At 39.4% G+C, this 20,486-nt stretch overlaps 1 protein-coding gene across 1 annotated transcript; it reads left to right on the top strand.

The window, feature by feature from the left end:
* Positions 1–7,047: 7,047 nt before the first annotated feature.
* LOC117504375 (amphoterin-induced protein 1-like) lies at positions 7,048–9,819 on the top strand. Its single transcript, XM_034163839.1, has 2 exons — positions 7,048–7,127; positions 8,124–9,819. The coding sequence occupies exon 2, from the start codon at positions 8,228–8,230 to the stop codon at positions 9,743–9,745; it is 1,518 nt and encodes a 505-aa protein (XP_034019730.1). The 5' UTR covers positions 7,048–7,127; positions 8,124–8,227; the 3' UTR covers positions 9,746–9,819.
* Positions 9,820–20,486: the final 10,667 nt, after the last annotated feature.

The following is a 20,486-nucleotide window of genomic DNA, read 5'->3' as shown; positions in this document are numbered from 1 at the left end:
CAGTATCATGAGATTTAGGGTGACGGGGGGGCATTGAGGTTATAGAGTTAGGGTTAAATTTAGTGAGTGAAAGGCGAGTGTGCCACAAAATAATGTAATACATTTTGTGACGTTATCATGGAACAAACAAAATAGCAATGAACAAACAAAAAAACGTGAGACTGGGCTGGGTTTACCAGAAATCTCGACAAATCAAGGTGAAAGTAATTTTTTTTTTTTTAGTGAGGAAAAAAAAGTACAGTGTCAGGAACCAGATAAAGATTCTAGATTGATAGTACCATATTTTCCGGCGTCAAGTCGCAGGTTTTTTTTTTTTTTTTGAGGGGGGAGGGCGTAGGGGGAGCTTGGGAGGACCAGCAACTTAAGGTACCCTGACACTTGCACAACTGATCCGCGCACATCGTCGTGACGATCCCACCTGCTGTGTTCCCAGCTGGATGCCGTGCTTTGTTCCACTGGCTGCCAAGCATTGTGCGCTGGATGCTGCATCTGTAAAATAATTATTTTGTAGCATAATTTGCTGTCCGAGTTAGGTGTCGAAAATGCCTCTAATCGCTTCCGGAATCCCAGAGGAGCACTCCAGCTGCTGCTTTTCTCGCTTGCACGCTGAATGGAGTGGAGAAAGCATTTGGAGCCATCTAAAAAGGTAATTATTTGTCATTTTTATATTGTAATAGCTTGGTAAAACAGTTGCATGTTCTTTCCTTCTTGTGTGCAGCTGTAAAAGTGATAGATTTAACATCTCATTATAATCATTCAGATGAGCTCTGGCGGGGTACACTGACGCAACCACTCACACCATTCACTTCTTTTTTACTCAACTCGACGAGCTGCACGTAGTGTTGGCAAATAGATCACACAATGTTCACTACCACTTCACATTTGTTGCACGACATTTATGTGTGAAAGATTTTTTTGGAACATTTCAAAATTCTCTTTGTGCAATTGCACGCACCAGCGCCCCTATCATGTTCAGTCTACACCCGTTAACGACAAGTTTACTCTCCTGCACGACACAGTGCGTGCATCAAAGTTGTGCAAGTGTCAGGGGGCCTTTACACTCCAGTGCAACTTATATAAAAAAAAGTCACACATTTGGTATAAATAATAATTATTATAATGACTATTTATGGGAGTTTCAATGGAATCAAAGCACTAAACAAAATAAACTTCAATGATAAAATAATAAATGCCAACAATAAACAGAAAAGTACAATAATCCACTAAAATCCCAAATGGCTCATAATACAGAAGAAAGGTGTGATTTATACTCTGGTGCAAGTTATATATTGTTTTTTCCTCTTCAAGAAGCATTTGATAAAAAGTGCGACTGATACTCCAGAAAATATAATTTGTAATATGAGCTGCTGACTGGTGAATAATCATTCTTGACTCTTAGATTAACTCTGATAACCGTACATATCTAAAATCAAACTTGTTGCAGAAGTTTTTTTTTTACATTGGATATTTGTATATTTTTTATTTCGACCGGAAAAAGGTGCTTTGCCCTCTTCAGGTCGGTGGAGTGTCCTTACCTCAAGTGGAGGAGTTAAAGTATCTCGGGGTCTTGTTCACGAGTGAGGGACGGATGGAGCGTGAGATCGATAGACGGATTGGTGCAGCATCTGCAGTGATGCGGTCGCTGTATCGGACTGTCGTGGTGAAGAGAGAGCTGAGTAGGGGGGCAAAGCTCTCGATTTACCGATCGATCTACGTTCCGATCCTCACCTATGGTCATGAGATTTGGATCATGACCGAAAGAACGAGATCACGAGTACAAGCGGCCGAGATGAGTTTCCTCTGCAGGGTGGCTGGGTGCTCCCTTAGAGATAGGGTGATGAGCTTGGTCACTCGGGAGGAGCTTGGAGTCGAGCTGCTGCTCCTCCATGTCGAAAGGAGTCAGTTGAGGTGGCTCGGGCATCTTTTCCGGATGCCCCCTGGACGCCTCGCTGGAGAGGTGTTCCGGGCACGTCCCATTGGGAGGAGGCCCCGGGGAAGACCCAGGAGACGCTGGAGGGACTACATCTCTCGGCTGGCTTGGGAACACCTTGGGTTCCCCCGGAGGAGCTGGGGGAGGTGTGTGTGGATTGGGAGGTCTGGGCGGCTTTGCTTGAGCTGCTGCCCCCGCGACCCGACTCTGGATAAAGCGGAAGAAAATGGATGGATGGATGGATATTTGTTTCCACACAGCTTAAAGTTATTTTTGCTACAAAGTGTTGGACAATAAAATCTGTGCAGTGCTTTCAGAGAGTGGATTTTCTTCTTTATCAGTTTATCCAATGCCATCAGTGTTTCAAATTTCGTTTTCATTTTGGACATGTAGTCCTCAAAGTTCAAGTGCTGCACAAGGACAGAATAGTGCTAGGGAATGAACACTCAACATTTAATTTTATAATGCAAGAGTTGTTTAACTGCACAGTTTACATATCGTCTACTTATGTCTGCTGAGCAAACAGTTTAATACTGATTAAAGAGTGATCTTATATTGGTTCTTTTGGTTAAATGCCAAAAGTGAAGAGGGGGCGTGGCAAGTAGCAGCTCCTCCCCATTTAGAGAGAAATGCAGAGTAACAGTTTTTTCCTTACCTGATTGTTGTGTGCATGATTTTTGTCTACATATTTAATAGTTTGTTTGTTTGTTCGACACCTTGTAACTTAAATTTCCTTGTTAAGAAGAGCATAACATGAACATGTTAAACAGATATTGCTCCCATCCTATTTAATTTTCTGTTGCTGCTACACTGATCTGCTGAAAATGGAAGATATAATTAGAAATCTGTTTGTGTTTGCCGCGTAGTCTCTTGGACCATTTCTTCCATGCAGAATGCTGACCGACGACGACTGTGGTTCTGGAATGAACACTGTCTCTGGCAAAATCCCCAGGGGCCTTCCCCTTTGGTGGTCGGCGCCATGGAAACTTCCAGCGATTTGTCCCTCACTGCATCCTGGTGGAAAGCTCATAATTACAAGTGCATTGTGATTAGAATGAAGTCAGGATTATAACAGAATAGCACTCATTTTTAAATCTCTTGCAGCAAATGGAATTGATTTATCTTCAGATATGAGAATTAAATTAATTGTAAAATGTTTTGAAGCTACTTTTCATCTGGTCATGAGCCATATAATCAAATATGCACACAAACAGGAGCGGAAAAAAAGTCTGAAAAAGCTTCAAGCTCATAACCTTGACCAAGTATTCCGTCAAGTACCATCGACGACATTATCTGTTAAACAGCTTGATAAGCCCAGAAAGAAAGCATTTTTGACAAGAAAATTGAATAGATTTAACCAGGGAAAACAGCATTAACCCATATATGTCTACCTGAAGTCAATAAGCAAGGCAGCAGACTAAACATTTCAACATTGTGTGGATAAACAGTGCTTTGAGAAAAAATGGGGCTTATGTAAATCCTTTGCACAGTTTAATACCATCTGAAACATTTCGCTCGGGTGAGCAAATCCTAAAATCTTGGAGAGAGGAAAAAAAGTATAGTTACTGAGGGAATAATTGTAAATTGCATGCATCAGCACCTGCCTTATTTTGATTTTTAAATGACACTTGCATTTTGCAATGCATTCAGTACACAACCTGACACATGCATTATATCGATTCTTATCCTGTGCAGTCAAGTAACGATAAATTCTTCTCTCTAAATGAACCAGGCTGTCCTTAATTCACTGCTAACAACATGGTGCTGAACAGGAATCTGCGTTATTGTGCTTCAAGACGAAGTTTTCATTTATTTTAATCTGTTATGCAGAATATACACATTGTCTTCATTATGCAGACTGTGAAAAACACCCTGCATATAGAGTTTTCTGCTGGGGGGGTCATCGAGCCACTCGTTGGATCTGTTCCAACAGCAGAGTCCGTCCTGTGTCTGTGACAGAAATCATCCAATCCAGCACCTTTATCCAGCCACATTTTGGACAGAGAGAAAAAGAAAACAGAATCAGTCGGCCAGAAAAATGACAATTAAGGAATAATTCATCAGCATTAAGCAATAGATGATCGCCGGCCACTAGCCCTAAGCTTCACTAACAGACCCAGACTTTAGATAAAGTTGAGGCCGATACCCGCTCCATTTACTAATAAAATTAATTTAAAAGGATCTTTGGTTCAAATCCCAGCCTGCCCGGAAAATAAGGGCCCTTGGGCAAGGTCCTTAATCCCCTAGTTGCTCCCAGTGTGTAGTGAGCGCCTTAAATGGCAACACCCTGACTTTGGAGTGAATGTGAGGCATTATTGTAAAGCACTTTGAGCATCTGATGCAGATGGAAAAGCGTTATATAAAATGCAATCCATGTACCATTTAAAAGGGTAGAAAGCGTAGTACCATACTATAATAATACATAATACATACAACATAATAATACATACAATAATAAAGGATTATTAACCGACCACAAGACCATGAAAATATCAGACCAGGGTGTTGAGAGTATGGGCCGAGTGTTAGCGGGGTCTGTACAAAATACACAGAGGTCTGATATTCCAGTACAGACCGATCAAGCAAGGCTAATAATTATGGCTATTATATATATAAATATGCAAACTTATGGTATTGCACCGAATATGAGCGCTGCTAACGGTTTTGGGCTCATAGTCAGACCTGTTCGCTTCACCTCCATGAAGAACTTGCTAACAGGTGGTCCAGTCGTTAGCTGGTAAGCTTTTAGTCTGTGTGTTTTTTCAGATGCTGTTTAGATATTTATGGAGTATGTTCATGTCCGACTTTGTTTTTCTGTTCGTGTTCTTAGCTTCCTGGTTTGTAATGAATACACGTTGCAGACATATTGTCATAATATTTTCCCATATCAGACCGGTTACCATGACAACCAGTCCACCTCATGTATCACATTTGTTACAAACCAGAAAGCTAAAAACACAAATAGAAAAACAAAGTCGGACATGAACATATAGCAATATAATATATGAATTATTAACCTTGCTTGCTCGATCTGTACGGAAATGTCAGAGCTCTGTGTATTTCGTACCGACCTTGCTAACACTCGGCCCATACTATCAACACAGCCTATTTTCCTGTGCAGACTTTGCGCTAGTTCATAATCCTTTAATACATAATAATGCCTTAATAATGTTCAGTTAAAATTATAATTAGTTGTTATCTTTGTCATGTTTTATAAGCAAATTATATGTTGTTTGCACAACTGCAGCTTCTGAGATTGTTGTATCCTGTCAGGCAATTAGTAAATGCAGTAATTAGGTTAGATATTTTCATATTTGTCTGTATGTACAGTGAGGAAAGTATTTGAACACCCTGCGATTTTGCAGGTTCTCCCACTTAGAAATCATGGAGGGGTCTGAAATTTTCATCTTCGGTGCATGTCCACTGTGAGAGACATAATCTAAAAAAAAAAAAAAAAAATCCGAAAATCACAATGTATGATTTTTTAATAATTTATTTGTACTGTATGTTACTGCTGCAAATAAGTATTTGAACACCTACCAACCAGCAAGAATTCTGGCTCACACAGACCTGTTAATTTTTCTTTAAGAAGCCCTCTTATTCTGCACTGTTTACCTGTATTAATTGCACCTGTTTGAATTTGTTACCTGTATAAAACACACCTGTTCACACACTCAATCAATCACACTCCAACCTGTCCACCATAGCCAAGACCAAAGAGCTGTCTAAGGACACCAGGGACAAAACTGTAGACCTGCACAAAGCTGGGATGGACTACAGGACAACAGGCAAGCAGCTTGGTAGAAGACAACAACTGTTATGATTATTTATTAGAAAGTGGAAGAAACACAACATGATTGTCAATCTCCCTCGGTCTGGGATTCCATGCAAGATCTCACTTTGTGGGGTAAGGATGATTCAGAGAAAGTTCAGAAATATACAGGAGAACCTGGTCAATGACCTGAAGAGAGCTGGGACCACAGTCACAAAGATTACATTAGTAACACATGATGCTGTCATGGTTTAAAATCCTGCAGGGCAGCAAGGTCCCCCTGCTCAAGCCAGCACATGTCCAGGCCCGTTTGAAGTTCACCAGTGACCATCTGGATGATCCAGAGGAGGCATGGGAGAAGGTCATGTGGTCAGATGAGACCAGAATAGAGCTTTTTGGAATCAACTCCACTTACCATGTTTAGAGGATGAGAACAACCCCAAGAAAACCATCCCAACCGTGAAGCATGGGGGTGGAAACATGCTCTTCTGCAAAGGGGACAGGACGACTGCACCGTATTGAAGGGAGGATGGATGGGGTCATGTATTGCGAGATTTGGCAAACAACCTCCTTCCCTCAGTAAGAGCATTGAAGATGGGTCATGGCTGGGTCTTCCAGCATGACAATGACTCCAAACACACAGCCAGGGCAACTAAGGACGGGCTCCGTAAGAAGCATGTCAAGGTCCTGGAGTGGCCTGGCCAGTCTCCAGACCTGAACTCAATAGAAAATCTTTGGAGGGAGCTGAAACTCCAAACCTGAAAGATCTAGAGAAGATCTGTATGGAGGAGTGGACCAACATCCCTGCTGCAGTGTGTGAAAACCTGGTGAAAAACTACAGGAAACGTTTGACCTCTGTAACTGCAAACAAAGGCTACTGTACCAAATGTTAACATTGATTTTCACAGGTGTTCAAATACTTATTTGCAGCAGTAACATACAAATAAGTTATTAAAAAATCATACATTGTGATTTCCGGAATTTTTTTTTAGATTATGTCTCTCACAGTGGACATGCACCTAAGATGAAAATTTCAGACCCCTCCATGATTTCTAAGTGGGAGAACTTGCAAAACTGCAGGGTGTTCACTCACTGTATTTGGTGCCAAGTACAAAAGTGTAACTAATAAAAATGGCCAGTGATGAACCCACCCCATCATTTAAACAGTTTGAGCTGTTGCTGTTTTAAAAAACTAAAATAAATGAGGCTCTTTGTGCCCCACCTTCTTTCCTTCAACCCGCCCTCATGTGGCGGCGCTGTGTTGGCTCCTCCCACAGCCTCACACGTGACTCGACCAGCAGGTGAATCGCGCTCCCTCCGTGGATTCTCACACGCACACACACACACACACAGCGGGGACACGGACGTGACAAATCCACAGACCGCGTGCGTGGACGTGAACAGACATGATTTGGATCATGCATGGTGAGTTGTTTGTTGTTGTTGTTGTTTGTTTTCGTCATGAACTGGCAAATAATTACGTTTGAAGGAGCTTTAAGCTTTATTTGGATATCAAATCATTTAACATTCATATTAAAATATAAACCAACTTTGTTGGTTTATATTTTAATATAAATATTTTATATTATTTATTTATAATATATTATTTATTATTATAGTATTTATATTTAATATAAAGAATATTTTATATTTTAACATTAATTCAATGACAATAAAAGGCATCTTATCTTATGATTTGGCGCTATATAAATTAAATAAATTAAAATAACTATAAATATTTGTTGTTGTTTTTTTACCCATGAAGTCAGATTCTCTGGAGTGGAACTATTTTTCAAGAATTTGATGTCTTCTTAAGGTGAACATTTTGTAAATCTGCAAGTTGAACCAATAATTTAAAAAGGTTTCTTACTTGTACTTTTATTCAAATAAAATGTTTTTGTTTTTTAACTTGACATTTGGAAATTTGAGATCAGCCTTTTGCTTGGAAACTAATTTCAAAAATCCATTAAGTCTACAAAATGACATGGTGCTTGCAACTTTTGCACATTACCTTGTACTTATAATTAATGAATTATTTTTATTTTTGTTGATTAACATTTGTTATAATTTTTTTTATTGTCCATTTTATTTTATTTACCATAATTGTTAACATTAACTTGCAGCAAAAGCTTATAATATGGCACATTTAAAAATACAGGCTTAAAACCCCTTATTTCTGAATATTATTATATAATGTGTTCAGCTTTAATATATTTTCTTTCATATATGTAATTTCGGTGCTTGTACCATTTATGTTTCTGTATTTTAGTTTTTTCTTTTGCTTATTAATTTTAATGTGATTAGCTTCCCCTTATGTGACCGTTAAAATGATTGTAGACTGATTTAGTGTCATTGGGGTTGTTGTGGGTGTTGATAATACAGCTATAAAGGGTATTGATCTCCGTGTTCGCTCTCTTTCAGCTGTTCCCTCCGCTGTAATACTCTGTCATCAGAAGCTTGTAAACCTGACATGTTTATAGCTAGTGAAACAGTAACCTGAGATCCTATCCTTTGGGAACAGCAGGATGTATCCCATAGAGTCACGTCTTCTAGGCAACACCAATGGTGGAGGCAGCCGTTGCAACCCTGCAGCTGTAGCCTGGCTGATTCCTTTGTGTGTTGGCTTCTCTCTCCCTGTGGCTACATGCCCTCCCAACTGCATTTGTGCCAGTGATATAATTTCCTGCAGTGGCCACAAACTGTCCGCACTGCCCTTTGGTCTCCCAAACTATGCCTCACGCCTCGATTTGAGCCATAACGCCATTACTGTCCTACCAGTCGGATGGGTTTCCCAGCCATTTCACCGGCTCGCCACGTTAATCCTCAGTCAAAACTACATTGGCGAAATTGAGGTGGATGCCTTCGCCAAAATGCCACATCTCCTCCACTTGGATTTATCGTCAAACCAGCTGATGGTGTTGAATTCATCCATCTTCCACGGCCTGAAGGAATTGAAAGAACTGTTGCTGTTTGGCAACCAAATCTCCCGGATCAACCCAGGCACCTTTACGGATCTTTACAGCCTTCAGAAGGTCTACTTATCTGGGAACAGACTGACAGCTTTCCCGCTGCACCTTTACAAGGAGCCTGGTGGACCTCTAAACCTGACCTTCCTGGATGTGTCTTTCAACAGGCTCTCCAAAGTGCCTGTTCAGAACCTGTTGTTTCTCACTCGCCGTAGTGGAATTTATTTACAGGGAAACCCTTTGGTCTGTGACTGCGCTTTACTCGCCATGTTGGAGTACTGGCTATGGAAACAGTACCGCCCACTGCTGGAATTTAGAAGTGAATACCCATGTAAAGAGGGTGGAGAACCTGAGTCAAATTGTACTGTGTACCAACAGGGTGTTTCAGGTAACTCCCTTGTGACCCATACTTACCAAGTAAATCCGGGAGAATGGCTAAGTGTGCCATGTCCAGGATTGGAATCTCCCACACAGGGGGAATTGGTAGTGTTCTGGATCACACCAAGAGAAGTGGTGAATTCATCTGCCAATGGAACAAGCAGTCACATCCAAGTCCTCCCTAATGGCACCCTTGAAATCCAAAAAGCACTTGTGGAGGATTCTGGTACATACTGGTGTGTGGCAGCCCGCAATTGGAACTATGACCCCAAGAAGTCTCCTGAGGTCCGAGTGATTGTCGGGAACTTTACCCCTGCTTCCGTCAGTGGCTTGGCATATGGCAGCGGTGGGGAGCACTTCAACACGGCGTTCACCACGTTGGCTTCCTGTGTGGCCAGCATTGTACTTGTGCTACTATACCTCTACCTCACTCCATGTCGATGCTGGGAAAGCAGAGGCGGGGCATCAAGAGGGTGTGGTGAACGAGCCATTGCCCTGTGTTCAGATCCCAGGGAGGTAGAACCAGCTCAGCGGAGATCAAAGAGGGTGGCTTTCTTGGAACCTCAAGTGGATGACTTGAACATTAGCAACCAAAAAACGCCCATGATTAACCTGGGTCACGTTACCACTGAGGGAATTCTCAAAAATGGATGTAGAACAGTGGGACAGAACTTCACAGACCCTGCTCACATGGGATAACAAGAAACAAACACCTGTTCACCATCTTATATTCTTAGACTCTGAGCCTGAGCATGTTGTTTTTGTCTTGGTTTCGTAGACTGTAAGAGAATACGAGGGCTGTCCGTAAAGTATAGGTCCTTTTTATTTTTTTCAAAAACTATATGGATTTCATTCATATGTTTTTACGTCAGACATGCTTGAACCCTCGTGCGCATGCGTGAGTTTTTCCACGCCTGTCGGTGACGTCATTCGCCTGTGAGCACTCCTTGTGGGAGGAGTCGTCCAGCCCCTCGTCGGAATTCCTTTGTCTGAGAAGTTGCTGAGAGACTGGCGCTTTGTTTGATCAAAATTTTTTCTAAACCTGTGAGACACATCGAAGTGGACATGGTTCGAAAAATTAAGCTGGTTTTCAGTGAAAATTTTAACAGCTGATGAGAGATTTTGAGGTGATTCTGTCGCTTTAAGGACTTTTCACGGTGCGAGACGTCGCTCAGCGCTCTCAGGCAGCGTCATCAGCCTGTTTCAAGCTTAAAACCTCCACATTTCAGGCTCTATTGATCCAGGACATCGTGAGAGAACAGAGAAGTTTCAGAAGAAGTCGGTTTCAGCATTTTATCCGGATATTCCACTGTTAAAGGAGATTTTTTTAATGAAAGACGTGCGGACGGGTCCGCACATCGGGACGCAGCCGACGCGGCGCAGCGGCACAGGAAAAACACCTCCGTGTTGATAACCATTTGTAAAATCCAGGCGGCTTTTGATGGCTTTCAGTGGAGTGAGTATATGAGAAATTGTTTATCAGCTGGAGATGTTCCAACTTTTCCTCAAGTCTTCCAACAGAGGTGTTTTTCCTGTGGCGGAGCGTCGCGGCGGCTGCGAGCCGACGCTGCAATCCGCCCGCACGTCTTTCATTTAAAAATCTCCTTTAACAGTGGAATATCCAGATAAAATGCTGAAACCGACTTCTTCTGAAACTTCTCTGTTCTCTCACGACGTCCTGGATCAACAGAGCCTGAAATGTGGAGGTTTTCAGCTTGAACAGGCTGATGACGCTGCCTGAGAGCGCTGAGCGACGTCTCGCACCGTGAAAAGTCCTTAAAGCGACAGAATCACCTCAAAATCTCTCATCAGCTGTTAAAATTTTCACTGAAGACCAGCTTAATTTTTCGAACCATGTCCACTTCGATGTGTCTCACAGGTTTAGAAAAAATTTTGATCAAACAAAGCGCCAGTCTCTCAGCAACGTCTCAGACAAAGGAATTCCGACGAGGGGCTGGACGACTCCTCCCACAAGGAGTGCTCACAGGCGAATGACGTCACCGACAGGCGTGGAAAAACTCACGCATGCGCACGAGGGTTCAAGCATGTCTGACGTAAAAACATATGAATGAAATCCATATAGTTTTTGAAAAAAATAAAAAGGACCTATACTTTACGGACAGCCCTCGTATATTTGTCTGAAGATGTTGTTATTACTGTGGAATCATTTAACTTTGAGGGTTGGATGTTTGATCTCAAACAAAAGTTGCAGTTCTTTTGTAGACAGACTTTCAAATATGTCTAGACTGTGGTGTCTCTTTTTATATTAGATGTTCCTATTGGAAATATCATCATTACTTGGGAAATTTTCTCAAAAAAGATCTCAAACGAAATACAGTTAAACGAGAGTGGGTCATGTTTGAAAAGCTGAGGGGAAGAATTACACCAGATTTGAGGACCTACTGGAGGCATTCAAATTATTAAACGTAATGAGCAGAATTTGCATTTTTCTGTGCTTTGTATCACGCTGTATCATCGTAACACCATTCAGATGGCCTCTAAAGTGGTCATAACTTTGTTTTACCAGTTAAAATATGTTACATGTGTTCAGTGTTTCTTATGTTCAAACTGTTATTCAAAATATGGTTTAATGTTGTATAGACAGTGCAGTAACTCCACTAAAGCCCTACTATACATAAGCCACCTATAGATTCTTATGAAAGGCAGGTTTTTAAAGTATGTTGGATATCACAATGTTCCTAAACAGATAAAAGAAATAGCCCATTTTATAATGTTAAAGAAACTGGTAAAAGGCAGAATTGTGGGGCTCTAAAGTTCATGCACGCCAACATTTTTGGCAAAATGTGAATTAATTAATTTATTTATTCTGCATACAATTCAACAATAACAAAAAAACTCATAACAAAACAACTCTACAATGGCCGAAAGGGTGAGAACAGAAGCAAAGCTTATAAATACCCACCCCTTATACTATAAAAATAAGAAATATATATACACACATATGTACATGCATGCACACATAAACACAATTTCATAAATACATATCTACACATACACACATACATAGCTATATACATGCATACACACCTACATATATATATATATATATATATATATATATATATATATATATATATATATATATATATATATATACATACACACCTATTACTTTTTGAGATACCATAGATAAACACAGATAATCACATGACCTTTGCCTTTTATTGATTTCTGGGAGCATTTTTTCCCCTATAATAATACACTAATATATAATTTACTCAATATAATGTTGCTACTCGTTATCACTGTTGTGATTATTGATTATCGTGGCTATTAATGATTCACTTCATCCACCTGGTGCGTCCCAAAACCAAACACAACAGACAACTCAACAGTAAATCCTGATATCAGCATTATTTTAGTAATGGCTTCCTTAGTTACCATAGCAACCATTCATACCTTGTACTATATATTGCACTAATTCTCTACTTTTAAGATTAGGCTTAAAACTTTCCTTTTCGCTAAGGCTTATAGTTAGGGCTGGATCAGGTGACCCTGGACTATCCCTTGGTTATGCTGCTTTAGACGTAGACTGTGGGGGGTTCCCATGATGCACTGTTTCTTTCTCTTTTTGCTCTGTATGCATCACTCCGCATTTAATCATTAGTGATCGATCTCTGCCCCCTTCCACAGCATGTCTTTTTCCTGGTTCTTTCCCTCAGCCCCAACCAGTCTCAGCAGAAGACTGCCCCTCCCTGAGCCTGGTTCTGCTGGAGGTTTCTTCCTGTTAAAAGGGAGTTTTTCCTTCCCACTGTAGCCAAGTGCTTGCTCACAGGGGGTCGTTTTGACCGTTGGGGTTTTTCATAATTATTGTATGGCCTTGCCTTACAATATAAAGCGCCTTGGGGCAACTGTTTGTTGTGATTTGGCGCTATATAAAAAAAAAGTTGATTGATTGATTGATTGAATTCTGTTTGTTTTTATGGAAACAGTTTATTAATAATATAAAACAATCAGGCCTTGTTTTATGTTTTAAGAGATGATATCTTTCACAGTTTGTAGATGAATAATTGTTAACTTTGGCACAACAAACTGAAGAACACAAGCAGAAAACCTTTTTTAACTTCTTTGTGAATATGATTATTGTTGATGTACATTCAGTACAGTATACCAATTAATGTACGATTCAGTTCAGTATTTAATTTAATAATTATGTATATAAATACATGTTTATTCTTACAAAAGCTTTTGCTTGAATGTATGTAGACATAATGTACGTTGCATTATTGTTGTACTCACCTATTACTGTGGACATCTGCGATAAAATATGATTCCAGTCTTTGTGCGGTACATCGCACAGGTAATGTTAGTTCAGAATTACTGCTTGAAAATTTAAGGAAGTTGTGGCTCAGCTGAGAAGCAACAGTCAGTCCATATCAGTGGCACAAAAATCAGCTCACCCTGAGCTGCGTCTGACCCACATTCCTCCATCCTCGCTTTGTTTGATTTTTAGGCTTTATTTTCATATTAACAAGGAGCTTGTTGTTTTTTTTTCCCCTGTCTGATTAAATATGTTTCCCCTGTTTTATTGTTTTAACAGGAAACTTTTTCATAGAACAGTTTGTCATGATAACATTAACTGAAGTATGAAATAAAATGTTTCTATTTTAGAGGCTTGCCTGTTCTTTTACACCGACAAATTCCACTCTAAGATATGAAATTCTGTCTTTACTTCATCTCAATAGGTCAACCGGTCCCAGAAAAACTTGGTTGTTTAAAACCAGAAGCAAGATATAAAATTAATTTGAACAACTTGTTGGCATTGGATGAACTCAATTAAATTATGCACAGAATTTCCATCTAATAAATATATGTAGCCCCAACACAAATAAAGAATATCCATCCAAGATCATTTAATTTAGTTGGATAAATTATTATTGTTATTATTATTATTATTATTACTATTACTATCATCATTATTATTACGTTGTGTTAGATTACTTAATTTAATTTAGTTGGGACTATGTATATTCTACATAAAATCCTCAGCGCAGCATGTTCATTTCAAGTAAGTAATATTTCTGCAACAGCTGCAACATTAACACAGAATTTCTATCAAGCATTTCACAATGTGAATTTTATTTGCATATGCTTGCAACTTGTGCAGGACGGTAAGCTTGGAGACACAACATCCAATACGTTTTTTGAGTGTACCGTAGTTTTTCCACACCAAGGACAAGTGTTATGTTATAAAGGCAACAAGGTGGTTTAATTTGAGCTCTGTGCTTTCAGACTCTGATGACAGGTGTTGAATAGAAGCCTCAGGTACAAACAGATCCCACTGGGCCTCATTTAAGCATGCTGATCCCTTCACAGTGACAAGTCAGGGCTGCGTTCACAATGGTGACATTTTCAGAATGCTACAGGTGATGTCAGACCACTGGAACAACTTGTAACTTTCATTGACATTCTGGTTAGAATTATCCTAAAGGGATCACCTCACTGGAAAAAAAGGCCATTACTGTGCTAACAGGTAGCAAATAATAAAGTTTGAAACATTATTATGCTGTTTAAACCCCTGTAGTAGAATTGACGAAATATTTTAAAATAACTTAACACTACCCAATGTATAACAAAAATGTGATACATGATGGTTTTGTATGTTGTATTTTCCATTTAAATTGTTATTTACAAGGCATTAAATAACTATTGTTATTTAGATTTTTAGATATTTTTAAAGCCACGCTTAGAAATGAAACATACACTGTTAGGCATAAAATGTTGAATTTAATTGATAAAGTTAAGGTAACTTTTTCCACATAACATTGTTAATTAAGTACAAAACAACATTGCCAATGACATTAATTAAATCAAATAAAACATTATTACTTAAATCCCAATATTGTGTTGCACTTAAAAGTTATGTGGAAAAAGTTACATTACCTTTATCAATTAAATTCAACACTTTATTTCTTAGAGTGTGCTGTATGTAGGACATAGGGGTATTTATTGGTAGAAATAGAACATGGCATTCATAATCACATGTTCATTAGTGTACAAATAATTGAAACAATGAATCAATGTGTTTCCATAATCTTAGAATGAGCCTTCATATCCACATGGGAGCGGGGCACCTTATGTCATGTTGATACAGTAATCAAAAAGGGACAAACGTACAGTCTGTCTTTCACATTGTGCAGCGTAGCTGGAAGGTTAGAGAGAAAAGAAGAAAAATCAGTGGGTGTTCGCCTATACACCGTTGACTAATGGCTATTACAGACTAACAAGTTTGAAAACCCTCCTTTTTGTGAAATGGAGGCTCATACATAGAGTGCAGCAGATAACTGAAACAAGCCTTCAAATGGTGTTGCAAGCACCAGATATGGCACAAATACTCCTTAGACAAATACACCTTGGAAAAAAAAATCCACAGGCCACTTGAATTTTCAGTAGGCAGCCAAGATGGGGTCAAACACGCAGGTCAAAATTTTAAAATGCTCCTATCATATTGAAAACTATACCACATTGTCTGAACATAAAAATTCCAAAAAGGTATAGTTTGGACTATCTATGACTGAATATTGTGGAGTTATGTGGCAAAAACAGCAAGAATGGTGACAAAGGTCAGTTTCAGTTTGTACAGGGCACAAAAGTTAAAGAGAAACATATATCAAATCAAATCAAATCAATTTTATTTATATAGCGCCAAATCACAACAAACAGTTGCCCCAAGGCGCTTTATATTGTAAGGCAAGGCCATACAATAATTACGGAAAAACCCCAACGGTCAAAACGACCCCCTGTGAGCAAGCACTTGGCTACAGTGGGAAGGAAAAACTCCCTTTTAACAGGAAGAAACCTCCAGCAGAACCAGGCTCAGGGAGGGGCAGTCTTCTGCTGGGACTGGTTGGGGCTGAGGGAGAGAACCAGGAAAAAGACATGCTGTGGAGGGGAGCAGAAATGCAGAGTGGTGCATACAGAGCAAAAAGAGAAAGAAACACTCAGTGCATCTTGGGAACCCCCCAGCAGTCTAAGTCTATAGCAGCATAACTAAGGGATGGTTCAGGGTCACCTGATCCAGCCCTAACTCTAAGCTTTAGCAAAAAGGAAAGTTTTAAGCCTAATCTTAAAAGTAGAGAGGGTGTCGTCTTCCTGATCTGAATTGGGAGCTGGTTCCACAGGAGAGGAGCCTGAAAGCTGAAGGCTCTGCCTCCCATTCTACTCTTACAAACCCTAGGAACTACAAGTAATCCTGCAGTCTGAGAGCGAAGTGCTCTATTGGGCTGATATGGTACTATGAGGTCCCTAAGATAAGATGGGACCTGATTATTCAAAACCTTATAAGTAAAAAGAAGAATTTTAAATTCTATTCTAGAATTAACAGGAAGCCAATGAAGAGAGGCCAATATGGGTGAGATATGCTCTCTCCTTCTAGTCCCCGTCAGTACTCTAGCTGCAGCATTTTCAATTAACTGAAGGCTTTTCAGGGAACTTTTAGGACAACCTGATAATAATGAATTACAATAATCCAGCCTAGAGGAAATAAATGCATGAATTAGTTTTTCAGCATCACTCTGAGACAAGACCTTTCAAATTTTAGAGATACTGCGCAAATGCAAAAAAGCAGTCCTACATATTTGTTTAATATGCGCATTGAATGACATATCCTGATCAAAAATGACTCCAAGATTTCTCACAGTATTACTAGAGGTCAGGGTAATGCCATCCAGAGTAAGGATCTGGTTACACACCATGTTTCTAAGATTTGTGGGGCCAAGTACAATAACTTCAGTTTTATCTGAGTTTAAAAGCAGGAAATTAGAGGTCATCCATGTCTTTATGTCTGTAAGACAATCCTGCAGTTTAGCTAATTGGTGTGTGTCCTCTGGCTTCATGGATAGATAAAGCTGGGTATCATCTGCGTAACAATGAAAATTTAAGCAATGCCGTCTAATAATACTGCCTAAGGGAAACATGTATAAAGTGAATAAAATTGGTCCTAGCACAGAACCTTGTGGAACTCCATAATTAACCTTAGTCTGTGAAGAAGATTCCCCATTTACATGAACAAATTGTAATCTATTAGATAAATATGATTCAAACCACCGCAGCGCAGTGCCTTTAATACCTATGGCATGCTCTAATCTCTGTAATAAAATTTTATGGTCAACAGTATCAAAAGCAGCACTGAGGTCTAACAGAACAAGCACAGAAATGAGTCCACTGTCTGAGGCCATAAGAAGATCATTTGTAACCTTCACTAATTCTGTTTCTGTACTATGATGAATTCTAAAAACCTGACTGAAACTCTTCAAATAGACCATTCCTCTGCAGATGATCAGTTAGCTGTTTTACAACTACCCTTTCAAGAATTTTTGAGAGAAAAGGAAGGTTGGAGATTGGCCTATAATTAGCTAAGATAGCTGGGTCAAGTGATGGCTTTTTAAGTAATGGTTTAATTACTGCCACCTTAAAAGCCTGTGGTACATAGCCAACTAATAAAGATAGATTGATCATATTTACGATCGAAGCATTAATTAATGGTAGGGCTTCCTTGAGCAGCCTGGTAGGAATGGGGTCTAATAGACATGTTGATGGTTTGGAGGAAGTAACTAATGAAAATAACTCAGACAGAACAATCGGAGAGAAAGAGTCTAACCAAATCACTGAAAGCAGCCAAAGATAACGATACGTCTTTGGGATGGTTATGAGTAATTTTTTCTCTAATAGTTAAAATTTTATTAGCAAAGAAAGTCATGAAGTCATTACTAGTTAACGTTAAAGGAATACTCGGCTCAATAGAGCTCTGACTCTTTGTCAGCCTGGCTACAGTGCTGAAAAGAAACCTGGGGTTGTTCTTATTTTCTTCAATTAGTGATGAGTAGTAAGATGCCCTAGCTTTACGGAGGGCTTTTTTTTATAGAGCAACAGACTCTTTTTCCAGGCTAAGTGAAGATCTTCTAAATTAGTGAGACGCCATTTCCTCTCCAACTTACGGGTTATCTGCTTTAAGCTGCGAGTTTGTGAGTTATACCACGGAGTCAGGCACTTCTGATTTAAAGCTCTCTTTTTCAGAGGAGCTACAGCATCCAAAGTTGTCTTCAATAAGGATGTAAAACTATTGACAAGATACTCTATCTCACTTACAGAGTTTAGGTAGCTACTCTGCCCTATGTTGGTATATGGCATTAGAGAACATAAAGAAGGAATCATATCCTTAAACCTAGTTACAGCGCTTTCTGAAAGACTTCTAGTGTAATGAAACTTATTCCCCACTGCTGGGTAGTCCATCTGAGTAAATGTAAATGTTATTAAGAAATGATCAGACAGAAGGGAGTTTTCAGGGAATACTCTTAAGTCTTCAATTTCCATACCATAAGTCAGAACAAGATCTAAGATATGATTAAAGTGGTGGGTGGACTCATTTACATTTTGAGCAAAGCCAATTGAGTCTAATAATAGATTAAATGCAGTGTTGAGGCTGTCATTCTCAGCATCTGTGTGGATGTTAAAATTGCCAACTATAATTATCTTATCTGAGCTAAGCATTAAGTCAGACAAAAGGTCTGAAAATTCACAAAGAAACTCACAGTAAGGACCAGGTGGACGATAGATAATAATAAATAAAACTGGTTTTTGGGACTTCCAATTTGGATGGACAACTCTAAGAGTCAAGCTTTCAAATGAATTAAAGCTCTGTCTGGGTTTTTGATTAATTAATAAGCTGGAATGGAAGATTGCTGCTAATCCTCCGCCTCGGCCCGTGCTACGAGCGTTCTGGCAGTTAGTGTGACTCGGGGGTGTTGACTCATTTAAACTAACATATTCATCCTGCTGTAACCAGGTTTCTGTAAGGCAGAATAAATCAATATGTTGATCAATTATTATATCATTTACTAACAGGGACTTAGAAGAGAGAGACCTAATGTTTAATAGACCACATTTAACTGTTTTAGTCTGTGGTGCAGTTGAAGGTGCTATATTATTTTTTCTTTTTGAATTTTTATGCTTAAATAGATTTTTACTGGTTATTGGTGGTCTGGGAGCAGGCACCGTCTCTACGGGGATGGGGTAATGAGGGGATGGCAGGGGGAGAGAAGCTGCAGAGAGGTGTGTAAGACTACAACTCTGCTTCCTGGTCCCAACCCTGGATAGTCACAGTTTGGAGGATTTAATAAAATTGGCCAGATTTCTAGAAATGAGAGCTGCTCCATCCAAAGTGGGATGGATGCCATCTCTCCTAACAAGACCAGGTTTTCCCCAGAAGCTTTGCCAATTATCTATGAAGTCCACCTCATTTTTTGGACACCACTCAGACAGCCAGCAATTCAAGGAGAACATGCGGCTAAACATGTCACTCCCGGTCCGATATCCATACATATATGTATGTATGTATGTATAAAATTTTCCGTGTCTGTATGTACAGTCGTGGTCTACACTGCAAGTGATGTAAACCATCATAGTTTTTGTGTATATGTGATGGAAGGCAGCAGTAGTTGCTGTGCATGTGAAAGTCAATAGGCCTCACTCCCCCAACAGCCAAAGGATACCCTGGGCACTCAGGCCAGATGCCGGATTTTTAGCCGACTGGTCAGAGCATCTGCCTCCTATGGCTGAGATCATAAGTAAGGAGATAGTCACAATGCAGAAAAAGCCGCTACATATATATTAATTCTTTGGCTTGAAAACAATGTTGTTTGCATGTTTAGATATAATAATGTGTATGTGGCATTGTCACTCTCATACATGTATATATTTAAAGTAACCCAATTTGTTTATGTAGGTATATCGTTTTATTTTTTTTTAGTTATTTGTTCATTTTTAATGTGCCAGTGCAGCCTCCTCCACTTTTGCAGTTGTTTCTCCATCCTTGGCTTTTAAAGTACTTTTAGTTGACATTAGTTGCACTGAAACATCAGCAGTTGTACGGGTAACATTGCATTATACTGATATTGCTTACAGCAGCTAAACAAAAAGATTTGAGGCACAAATATAACTCGCCTTCTGTGCAGACATTTCACATCATCTCACCTGTGCCTAATATAAACGCTCTAATTTCCTGAATATCCATAATTCAAATTGTGGAGCAGTGTAATGTGTCTGTGTGGATAAGAGCTGAAATTAGAACTATAATGGAAACATATTCAAGACACTAATCAGTGCAGTTTTGTTCATATTAACCTCTGAATGCTACAGTTAAACCACCGGGTTTACACAGTCTGAGACCATGCAACCAAAAACCAAACCAAAAATAAATTACTCTCAGTACCTACCAGTACTCTTAAATGCTGCTTAACGTAGACTTCCAACAGCACGGGTTTGTGGTACATTAGATCTTATAGTTCTCCAAACTAATACATTCACAAATATATCACATACATTAAAAGGGAAAACACGACGTACAAGCACATACTGTGATTTTCAGTTCCTCATTCATTATATGTTTTATGATTTCTTGGACTAATTGTTCAGGCCATAT

Source organism: Thalassophryne amazonica, chromosome 22 (assembly GCF_902500255.1).
Source record: "Thalassophryne amazonica chromosome 22, fThaAma1.1, whole genome shotgun sequence".
Lineage (NCBI taxonomy): Eukaryota > Metazoa > Chordata > Actinopteri > Batrachoidiformes > Batrachoididae > Thalassophryne > Thalassophryne amazonica.
Note: the sequence above shows the minus strand (reverse complement) of the source record. Positions and strands in the feature narration are given on the sequence as shown.

Coding starts and splice junctions, on each gene's coding strand:
- LOC117504375 (XM_034163839.1), top strand. CDS start 8,228: ATGTATCCCATAGAGTCACGTCTTCTAGGCAACACCAATGGTGGAGGC.